This window comes from Miniopterus schreibersii (assembly GCF_964146895.1).
Source record: "Miniopterus schreibersii genome assembly, chromosome: 16".
NCBI classification, from domain to species: domain Eukaryota; kingdom Metazoa; phylum Chordata; class Mammalia; order Chiroptera; family Miniopteridae; genus Miniopterus; species Miniopterus schreibersii.
Window position 1 is genome coordinate 18,154,078 of NC_138116.1, and position 11,387 is coordinate 18,165,464.

Sequence of the window (11,387 nt, forward strand, 5' to 3'; positions counted from 1 at the left end):
GGCTTCTATACCTGGCTTGCCTGCCCCACTGAGTTCTGAGCTCCCAGAGGCTGGAGGCTGTGGGCTTAATAATGCTCTGTTCCTCCACAGGCATGCCCAGCACTGCGTTCACTACAGTCAGTCAATATTTGCCAAAATTAAACCTGCTGCGCAGCCTGGGACCTCAAATCCAGTGGAGCCAAACTGTCTGATGCTGAATCCCAGCCCCACTCTGTCGCTAGCTTTGTGACTTTGATCACGCCATTTAACCTCCCTGAGCATCAGTTTCCTCACCTATAAAATGGGTTTTGCACTTGGTTTGATGCTCCGTTGCCCCCATTTTGAAGCTCTTAACCCAGTTTTGAACAAGGGGTCCTGCGTTTTCATTTTGCGCCGAGCCCCACAAATGATGTGGCCAGTCCTGAATGGGAGTGATGTTATCTACTTCAGAGGGTTGTTGCAAGGATTAAATGAAGTAATGTGCCTAAAGTGCTTAGCACGTAAGTGCTGAATAAATGGGTTCCTTGCTCTCAGGTCATCCCTAGCGCCTGTGTGTGATAAATGAATGAAAGTGATCAAGGGAGAGCCTAGGGAGCATCTGGAAGGGAAAGTGCCAGGCTGCGGTGGCTGTGCGGGGAGGCGGGAGCGTTTTTTGGTGCCCCCCACATTGTGGAGCATCTGTTTCCACGGCAGCCGGCGGTTCGCGCTGAGGTCCAGACCTGGCGCCACGCCCCGCAAAAAGTCCACGTGGTGGGAGCTGAGACCCGGGCTCCAGTCTTTATTACGGGGGCGTGGTCTCTGGTTCCAGGAGCCGCAAAGGGTCCGCAGAGGCCCGGACCCGGGCCCGCGCTCCTCGGGGCGGAGTCTCAGCCGTTCCCGCGTCCTGGGGCGGAGCCCAGGTGGGAGCCCCGCCGCTGCCCGGATCCAGGGGAGCCGGCCCGCGCCGTGCGCGTCGGGGGCGGGGCCTCGCGCGCCCGCGCCGGGCTGCGGGGGCTGCGGGGCTCAGAGGAAGGGGTTGGTGCCGGCCTGCGGGGCGGGGTTGAGCGGCGCGGCCGAGCCGGGCGCGGGCAGCAGCGGCGGCGGCAGGCTCGCGGGCGGCGGCGTGAAGGCCCCGGCGCGCGGGAAGACGCTGAGCGAGGCGGGCAGGGCGGCGGCCGGCACGCTGCTGAGGGGGAGGGGCAGGGAGGCGCTGTAGGTCATGGAGCTCAAGGGCGCCCCGCCCGGCCTGCCGGCCGCCCCGCCCGGCGCGGGCGACCCGGTGCGCATCTGGTTCAGGGTCGGCCTGCCCGGCTCGCCCCAGCCGAACGGGTTGGTGGGGGATGGAGCGCTGAGATCTGCAGAACGAGAGGGGGCGGGGGTTTGGAGTAGGCTGGGGGCGCAGTCCTAAAACGGGGGGGGGGGGGGACAGGATCTGGGGTTTTAGAAATAAGGAAGAAGGGCAAGATTCTGGGGCAAGGGCTGAGCTCTGAAAGGGGAGACGGAGGGAGGGGGACAGTGTTGAGACCTAGTAGGGAACGGGGTGTTCTACCTGTCAGGAAGGGGTTCCGGGTCTTTGCGGCCTGGGGTGTCTTGACTAAGGAGTCCAGGTTGACCAGGGAGGAGGCTGAGGGGCCCAGGAAGGACTCAGGCGTTCGGGCTCGGGCCTCCTTGCTGGGCTGGGTTAGGGCTTCCCCCACTACACCCAGGTCAAAGGCCTCTGGCTCCTTGGTACCATTTTGCTTGGAACTGGGGATGGGGTCTCCAAACAGGTCCAGCTCTGGAATACAAATGGGTAGGAAGAGGGATTGATCACTGTAGGAGGAAGAGGGCAGAGACCAGTTCTGGGTAGGCCCCCATTCCCCAGAGATGAGTCATCCCCTGACTCCTGCTTACCCACAGGACTGCTGGGCTTCCCAGAAGGCAGGGCCTGGGCACCCTCCAGCCCCTCCTTGGTCTCTATGGATACTGGAGGTTTGGCAAATGGGTCAAAGGTTGAGGTGCCACCTAGAGCTAGCCAAGAAAGAAAAGGGAGATGAGATGGGTTGGTAAAAAGAGCAGGCACCAGACTGACCTCTTTCCGGGCAAGCAGCCCTCCTAACAGAGATAGGATCTGCTGCCCCTTGACCCTGAAGGAGGGGGACCCAGAGGTTGTCCAGCCCCTCACCCACACTCTCTGGCCCTTCACTTACTAGGGGTGTTGGAGGTTTCCACCAAGGCCCCCCAAGGGTCAGCCCCAGTGTTGGGGAGTTTGTGCGGGGAGGAATTCTGTGTCCAGGGGTCTGTAGTGGGGACTCCAGCAGGCAGCACTGGGGTCCGGCCCCAGGGTTCAGAGGAGGAGAGGGTAGGGGGCAGGTCCCATGGCTGGCTTCGGGACAGGATGCTTCCTGAGGGGACTGGAGACCAGGGATCTGCAGAAGGCCCCCAGGAGGAACCACTGGGCTCTGTGTTGGGCCTGAAACCTGAAATGGGAACAGCACAGACATGACCCCAAGCTCACCCTTACCCCCATCCCAGAGCCAAGTTACCCAGGCCAAGTTTCGAGGCTAAGGGATCCGTTTCACAGATTCAGGATGCTGACTCAGAACCACCCAGCAAGCTGGAGCCCATATCTAGCAAGTTATCCCAGGAGCCTGGACTTCCTGGCACAGGCAGCTCAGGCCCCCTTCCCAGTCAAGGACTGGCTGGGGCAGGAAAGCCAGGGTGACAGGGGCAACAAGAGCACATTTCTGAGATCATTTCTCATGAGCTGGGCTCTTCAGTTGTGCTCCCCCTTCCTCGCTATGACACCATGTCTCACAGGAAGCTGAGGCTCAGAGACATGGGTGACTTGCCCAGTGGCCCTCAGCTGTGGGAAATGGGGTACCAGAAAGTGGCCAGGAAGGAATGGGCTCTCTGGGGCCAGCCTGGGAGGCTCTTGCAGCCCTGCATACCTACCTGGGATGTCCCATGGGTCAGCGGAGCAGTGTGTGGACGGTGGGGCAGGAGTGGGTGTGAAGATGTCCGCCAAGTCCAGGATGGAGGACTGTGGAGAGGAGAGGCAGCAGTGGCTCAGAGGAGGGCGGGGCCCAGAGGAAGGCAGGCCCTATCCTGTCATTCTGACTCCAGCTCATTCTCTCCTTCACCCATTCCATAAACATCTAGTAATGATCCCTCGCCTCTGCACAGTGCTTCTCAGTTTATAAAATGTTTCCTCACCCTTTTAGTGCCTGATTTTCCTAACAACCCTGTGCAGAAGGTGGTGCTGTGCCCATTTTACAGATGTGCCAGATGAGTCCCAGAGAGGGGGAATAATTTGCCTGAAATCACACAGCCAGGGAGAAGCAGAGCTGGGCTAGAACTCAGGCCTGTCTGACCCCTTCTTCAACTGTCCTGTTCCTCAGCCCATCAGTGGTAAGGCTGGTTATATGACTAGCCTACCTCCCTAAGTAGTGTCCAAGAGAAACTGGTCACAATGAACATGCAGAACTGGGGGTAAAATGGACATCTTTGGAGGGTGGCCTTGTTTCCAGCAGCTACCTACACCCTCTTCTTGAAAAATACGCAGATGAGCCCAAGATGTTTTTAGCACCATATGCCTGAGTCCACCCCCAGTCTTAATCCACACACCATATCATCCTAGCATATCAGAGCTGGAACTCCGACAAGCCCACAGAGGAGGAAACTGAGGCCAAGACAACGATGCGCCCCAACCACAGAGTGGCAGCAAATCCAGAACCTAATTCAAGGGTTCTTAGATCAAGATTCTTTGCAACCCACTTTGCCCTCAGCTTGGGCATCAGCCTATGCAGTATGGGACCCAATCCCAGGCTGCTACAACCCCCCGCCCCCATTTTCATTGAATAAACACTTAAGCAGTGCTTACTGTATGCCAAGCACTGCTCTGCACTCTTTACAAATATGAACTCAGTTTGTCTCCCAGGCTCTGTCAGCCCACGCACCCCAGCGCCCTCCCTACCTGGCTGGTTTTCAGCTTCTCCTCCTTTCTCTCTTCCCTCTCAGGCTCTCTGTCTTGCCGACGGTGGACTGCGGCCCCAGCACCATTGGCCATGGGGGAATCATCTCCCCTCCAGGACCTCACCTCCTGCAGAAGGCACAGAGGGAGTGAGGAGAGCATGGGAGCCCAGGTTGGACTTGAGGGGGCCTGAGCTGAGTCGAGAAAAGTGCAGGGTGGGAGGCAGCTGAGAGGTTAGGCACAGCAGGCCCACCGGGTGAAGCGGGAGGAGCCTGGTTAGTGCCCCTTTAGCACCTCCACCAGCACCAGCACCAGCACCAGCACAGGAGGCTCGGCCTACTACCTTCTGGTGCTCCTGCCGGCTCAGGCGAAGAGCCAGCTGCAGCTGCAGGTCCTCGTCCCTGAGGGAGGCTGGGGGGACTGGCTGCGAGGGAGGAAGAGAAGGGTGAGCTTGGCCCGGCACTGTCACTCCTGGGCCGAAAGGCAACCTAGCTCCGCACTGCACGGGGAAGGGCTGGAGAGAGAAATGCCACCCAGACAGCTCTGTGGGTGTGGCCTTCTCCCTGTCCAGATCTGAGACGCAGTTTAAAAATCAAGAAGCTCAATCTTTTTCTTCTGGGTCTCCTGAGTCTCCCTGAGCCCTGCTTCCTGTCTGGTCTACCAGGACCTACAGAGGTGATGGCAGAGAAGAAGGTAGCATAGGGGCTGTCCCTGCCCCAAAAAGGGTAGCTGATGGGGGGGGGGGGGTAGCATGTCTCTGTCTCCCAGGAATGTGTCTGTCAGCATACTCATCCCCTCCCCCTCTATGAGGCGGCAGCAGGCCCATACCACACTCATCTACCCCCAGTCCACTACACACACACTTTCCAGGCCCAGCCAGAGAGGACTGAAGTGGGAAGGTGGTCCCTGCAGGGACAACCCCAGGGACACAGACAGGTCCTATGCAATCCTTGGGAGCAGGATTAGGGCTTTGGGGCCCAGAGTAGGGGAGCCTAAGAGTCAAGGTGTGGTGAATGCAGGCCTCTCTCCTTTCTACAGTTCCCTCCCCATGCCACCCCCAGCCCAGCTGTGGGGCCTCCCGGGCTGCCCCAGGAGGGGCTCACCTTCTCAGCTTCCTCGCGGCTCATGGCCAGGGCCAGCTGCAGCTGCAGCTCCTCTTCTCCTGATGTCTGAGGCCGGGCCTGCTCCAGGTCTGAGGTGTAGCGGGGAGATGAGGAGGAAGCTGCAATGACCACCATGGCTTCTGTGACCACACAGGTGCTCATGGGCTCCCACACCCCATCCCCTCCAGGGGGCCAAGGCTCAGAGGAGGAAACTGAGGGGAAGAGAGCAGCAGGCGTCCGAGGGACCCAGGGGCCAGGCCATGCGTTTGGCACTTTCTGTAAGGTTTCCCGTTCCACCCCATCAAGACTCCAATCCCTCCCTTACAGACCCGCAAACAACTCTAAGGGGTGCCTGGCCAGGGTCCTGCAGTAAGACTTGAATCCAGGTCCCCTGACTCTTCAGCTGGGCCCCATCCAGCCTGAGGTCAAGTGGGGTGGGAGGGTGAGAAGCTCCAGTCAAGGTCACAGCTCTCACAGCCCACAGCCCACTGCCAAGGGCTTTATGAACAGAGGGCCATGCTGAGTAAATCTTACATCAGGGAAGCACCACCAGGATGGGGAGGAGAGTCAGGAACTGCTCATTGGCCACCCCCATTTTCAAGGACAGTGCCCTCAAGTCGGGGGATTATGGGGAATGCCACTGATGGAGCACCATGTGCCATGTGTCTGGGCGAAGGGCTGAGGGCATTTCTGGGCCTCATTAATTCTCACATCAAACCACCTAGGTAGATAAAGAGTATCCCTACTTAATGGATGAGCCAGCTCAGGTTCATAGAGGTGGTTGTCCTGATCACACAGCCTGGAAGGGGCAGAGTAAGGGATGCTACTGGACTCCAGAGCCTGTGCCTCTGCCACCACACCGTCCTACTAGACAGTGAATTGACAATAACAACAGATGTATACCAACATTGTTTTTTATGCTAACTTGTTGAGCACCTACTATGTGCAGGACATTTTGCCTTACACCTTACATTCCTTAGCTCACTGAATCCCCATTACGTCCCTCTGAGGTCATAGAGCCAGGATTGGAACTCAGGCCACCTCTCTGCCCCTAGCCTTGAACCCAGGGCTCACTCACAATTGTAGGAGGATGGGGAGCCCCTAGAGTGACCATAGTCCTCGCCATGACGACGGCTGAAGCCCAGCTGCCCGCTGCCCATGGCCATGCCCTCCAGCGCCATGCGCTCCTTGGTCTTGAGGGCATGGGTCCGCTCCTGCCGGAGGCGCTCCTCATCTTTGAGCAGGGCCATCACCTGCTTGACCTTCTCACGCACGTTGACGCCCTGGTCTTTGCCATCACGGTCGATGTACTGGAAGTCCTTCAGTGTCTGGATGGTGAAGAGGTTCTCTCGGCACTGATGGGCCACCCGCTCAGAGCCCGTCTTGAGCAGGTAGTCCAGCAGCGTTAGCGCCTTGTATACATGCCTCCAGTTCTTGCCGCTGTCATTGAGCCGCCGCCACAGCATGCCCATGACCTCAGCAAAGGCCACTGTGTTGAAGGTCAGGTCGGCAATCTCTGACATGAGCGAGCTGGGCGGGCCCCAGGGGTCATTGCTGGTGGCCTCGCGCACCTTGATCTCCGCCTCTGAGTAGTTGTGCACAATGTTCTTCACCTGGCGCCGCAGCGCTGAGGTCGTCATGGCTGGGGACTTGGAGATGGGCGCCCCCCGCCCCAGCCGGAGGTGGAGGGCCGAGGGCCACCGTCGTGAGGTCACGGTTTCCAAGGGTGGGCCGCCGTGCTCTCAGCAGGGCGGCTGCGTCCTTGGGTTCCACATGGGTCTGAGGAAGAGAGGGTTTGCAACTCAGGGGCAATGGCCCACCTCACTGGCCACTCAGTCACCAACTTAAGGCCTGCCCAGGGTGTCCCTGCTGCCAGGAACAGCCTTCAGCAGGCACTTTTTATTTTCTTATTTTACTTATTACTAGCAGGCATGTCTAGTTTTGCATGCTCATTTATCTTCACCATCACACTACAAAGATGCTGTTATGATCTCCATTCGCAAAGGGGGTAATGAAGCTTAGAGCAAGATCCATTGACTTGTCCAAGGTCACAGAGCTCGTAAGTGGGGAGTCAGGATAAAAGCAGGCAGACACACTCCACAGTCCTTGCCTTTATTGGGGGACAAGACAATAACACCCAGGAATGCCTACAAGCCTAGCTTCTGCTTAACTACCCCTCCCCTTTCTGCCAGGATCTAGCTTAAGATCTTTCCAGCTTCTCAGTCCTCACTTTCCTCTCCTCATATTGTTAATTTTGTAGCTTGATTCATTTAATACCTATTTCCTGGGGCCTTCTCTGAGCCAGACACAGGGCAAAAGTCCTGGCGCACCCAAGTCCAGTTGAGAGGGTACAGACAATCACAGCCCAGGTGGGAGTGCAGAGAAGCACAGGAGTACCCAAGCTAAGAAAATCACGGGAGACTCCCCAGAGGAGGTGATGGCTGAGCTGAGACCAGAGATCTGAAGACAAGGGAGAGGAGGAGTGAGCCAGCAAGGTGGGAGTGGAGGAGGGACAGTGCAAGAGAGGAAGGAGCATTGGGAGAGGCTGCCTCTCAAACAGATCTATCCACCTCCACCCGTTGTACACACACAAGAGCACTGAGGCCAGAGAGAGGACATGGCTTGCCCATAGTCACAGAGCATGTAGGTGGCAGAGCTGGACTAACACCTAGGTCTCCAGAAGACTACTTCAATACTTATTGTCAGTGTCACCAGTTTTGTAATTCATTCATATGATTGCTTTACTGTCTCAGCCCCACCTTCCCAGCCAGAACATAAGCTCCTTGAGGGCAAGGCAGTCTGGGCTCCCCAAGCCCCCAAGGCCTGAAGCACATGGCAGAACTCTGGTATCCCAGCTGCAGGGGGATTAGGGCCAGCCTGATGCCCTCCCCATAGCCACAGGACCAGGCCATCTGCCGAAAGCAAACCCAGGCCCAAATCAGACGAATGTTATCACAGGGCCCTACCAGAAACCCAAACCAGAGTCCCCCTGCCATCACCATTACTCTGGTATAGGTTCACATGGGCATGAGTACACACACACACACACACACACACACACACACAGGCTGGACCTGCAGAGTTTCACCAATGAACCCCCACCAGTACCAGCATCCATAGAGACTGCACCTCTCAACTCTACCTTGGGACTCAGGAGGAGTCAGAAGGAGTTTGTTCTACCCTCTCACCTCTAAATTCCATTCTCCCTCCACCCAATTCTGGCAACACTGGGCTCATATCAAAGGGACCCGCAGGCCTCGGTAGTTTTCTTTAGGGCTCAGGTGCCAGTGAGAGCTTCGCCCAGACACTGGAGGACCCGGAGGGATGGAGAGTGTGGGCTGAAAGCAATGCCTACCTTCTGTCTGCTGTCTTTCTGTCCAGCTGGCCTTCTGAGGGGATGCCGCTGGGCCAACACTTGTTTAACTCCTGCCCTCCCCCTCACTAGTGACTCAAACCTGTCTTTACCTCTCTAACTGGTGGGCTGGCAGGTGGCAGGAGTCAAGATGAAAAATAATTGTGCCCCAAAGCCCGCCCTGAGTGCATGCCCCTCCCGGTGCTGGCCACTGAAACCAGCAGAACCAGTCAGGCTTCGTGACTCCAGCAGGAGCTCTACGGGGCCCTCCAGCCCAACCAGGGGGAGTGGGAAGGTCCCTTGGTGTGGGCCCTGCAGCCCTGCCTGGACCTTTCTCCAGGGAGGTGGGCATGGAGGAGCCTTCTCTGCACACCTCTGAGCTGGGGGAAGGGAGGGATCAGAAACACCTGAAATCTGAAGGGAACAAGGTAGGGAGGAAGAAGAGGGCAGGGTGAGGCCCAGGGAGCTGGAAGGGGAGGGTGGAGGAGAGGAAGGAACGCGGGAGGGAGCAGCTGGGAGCTCTGCCAGCGGTGTTACAAGCAAAGGGTTTTATCGAACACAATATGCCCAGAAATAAAAGGGAGTGAAACAGAAACCCAGCAGCCGATAAGGCAGCAGTGGCGGCAGTGGTGGCCAGGCACCCGGTATGGAATTACTGCAGTGACCTTGAGCCAGACCCTGTCAGGTGGAGGGAAGGACACTGAGAAGTCAGGGCCTGAGAGGCCAATTCAGAAATGGGGGGGAGGGCAGGAGAGGCAGGAGGGCAGGGGAGAGGGGAAGAATCCGCTGGGGGTGGGGAGGATGGGAGAAGGGCCAGCAGGAGATGGGACCAGCTTGGGGAGGGGGGTCAGGTATCAGCTCTCTCCTATAATTAGGGTCCCAAGGAGAACTTTACAGGGGACTGCTCTTCCCAGGGCCCAGAGGATTGGGGGATCTGTCAAGGCTGAGGAGCAGATGGGATCCCCAGCGTGGGGGTTCAGGGAGATAGAAAGAGCCCAGATGTCTAGAGTTTGTCCAAAGTCTGTGCTTGCCCCACCAGCTCGCACCCCTCCCATCCTCTGCTAAGGCGAACTCTGGCCCCTGCCCCCCATCAGGTCCAGCGGGGAGCAGTGGGTGGGAGTGGCAGTGCCCCGACTCTTGCTGCTCGAGGGACAGGGGAGTGCCCTCTGGCTCGAAGCTTATGTCAGTGGTGAGCTGGGGGCACTGGAGTGCGTGGGGGCTGCCCTGAGTCTAAAGATGCATCGGGGGCTGAGAAGGGGTTGGTAGAGAGGAGCAGGAGTCTGTGGAGAATGCCGCCAAAGATGCTAGTCCCAGGATGGGGAATAAGCCCCCAGTGCTTCTTCCTGGGGCCAGCAGGGAGGGAGGGGCTGCAGGCGGGAGGGCCACTTGAGGCAATAAGCCAACTCCACCACCCTGCCCTCCTCACCCCTTTCCCTGGAACCTGGGAGGTAGACTAAGCCCCAAACCTTCCACTGGGGTACCACCGCTGCCAGGGAGGGGCCAGCTTACCTCTGGTGCAGGCTCCCTTGGCCCCTGCCCCGGGACCACGAGCAGCCTCTGCAGTGGCCCTCCGACCTGCGCGGCGGGGGGACGGCACAGCTTCGGGAGCGACCCCAGAGCCATCCACCACAGACCCTTGTCCCGGAGACCCACCCTCTCCCAGGAGGCGCAGACCCCTCGGAAGGGCGCGGCAGGGTCCCCAGGACTGGCTGCAGCTCTGCCTCTTGCCCGTTGGTCTCTTGGATGCCCAGCCGGCAGGCAGCGCTCGGAAGGAAAGTTGCTCAGCTGGCCGGGCAGGTCTGCCTCAGCAGTAACAGGACACAGGAGGAAGCGCCGGGCGTGTTAACCCCTTCCTGCTGGCCCGGCGGGCGGCACCTTCAGAGGTGGGCGGGAGGCTTGCCTGTGGGCAGTCCCCAGGAAGTGCAGATCGAGGGCCCGTGCTGGGGGCCCACTCCCACCCTGCAGTGAGTTAACCCTTCCCCTGCCTCCTCAACAGGAAACAGGGCTAGGGGTCTCAACACCCACCCACACTTCCTCCTCCCACTCTGGGCCTAGAGGACCTTTCCCTGGGGCTGGCCTTTTTGTACAGTTAATGCCTACTGTGGGCTCCCAGCTGACCCCCTTGGCCACCCTGACAGGGGCATCAGCCCTGACAGGACTGCAGGCACAGCTCCTCCTCTGCCTCTCCAACACAAAGTGCTCTGCTCTCTCTAAACCTCCTCCCGTCTCAACTGAAGGATGCTTGAGGCCCACTAGGTCCTTATCAGAAGCACCAAATGCAAAGACAAGTGGGTGGGAGACTGTGGCCACTCCCCCAGCCTCCCACTCCCACCTCTGCTCCATCAGCTCTTCAGGCAATAAGCCCACCATTAGCAAAATTGTTCTTCAAACTCGGGGAGCCTAGAGCCCCCTCTGTAACAGGAAGCCAGGCCGGAAAACAATTACAACACTGAGCTAAGAGCACCTTTCTTTCCAAGAGCCATTTCTTACCCACTTCACATTTCCCTGAGCAAGGGAGGGAGGGTAAAGTCGAGAGGCTGGTTTTAAGGCAGAAAAGTGGCTCAAGGAGGCCAGAGGGTTTGACACGAGGAGGAAGATGACGCACTGGAATCCAGAATAATAACCGTGGCTGAGCACAAAGGGATCCAGCCTCTAGGGGTTAAGAGTGTGGTGAGCGTGATCCGCAGACACTGGGACAGCACGCTTGGACCCAGCTGAAGTGGGAGGATCTCAGGGAACCAGGTACCAGGAGGTCTAGTTTCCTAGTCTCATGCTTTGTCATACTTGGTGATGACACTTAGGGAAGATCTGGCTCCAGGAAGCATTACCCCAAAAGTGTGGGGCAAGAAAGGCCAGAGGCAGGAACTAGGAGGGGTGATGCTATCTGTCCTATCATCTGCTTCATTTCTTGTCCTGCTACCAACTTGTTCTTAGGTTCATCATCCCACACATCACCTCCCCAGATGTGTGTCTCTCTCCTCCTGTTGGATGACTCTAGGAACTGGGACAGGGTAGGGTGGGG

At 58.2% G+C, this 11,387-nt stretch overlaps 1 protein-coding gene across 1 annotated transcript; it reads right to left on the minus strand.

The window, feature by feature from the left end:
- Positions 1 to 981: 981 nt before the first annotated feature.
- Positions 982 to 10,137, minus strand: EPN3 (epsin 3; the record flags this gene model as incomplete). Its single annotated transcript, XM_081115754.1, has 10 exons — positions 9,875 to 10,137; positions 6,092 to 6,792; positions 5,014 to 5,132; positions 4,254 to 4,334; positions 3,914 to 4,039; positions 2,893 to 2,980; positions 2,148 to 2,417; positions 1,852 to 1,968; positions 1,508 to 1,735; positions 982 to 1,313 (listed from the first exon to the last, which is right to left on the minus strand). Exons 2-10 carry the CDS (start codon positions 6,651 to 6,653, stop codon positions 982 to 984), a joined length of 1,923 nt encoding a protein of 640 aa, XP_080971880.1. The 5' UTR covers positions 6,654 to 6,792; positions 9,875 to 10,137.
- Positions 10,138 to 11,387: the final 1,250 nt, after the last annotated feature.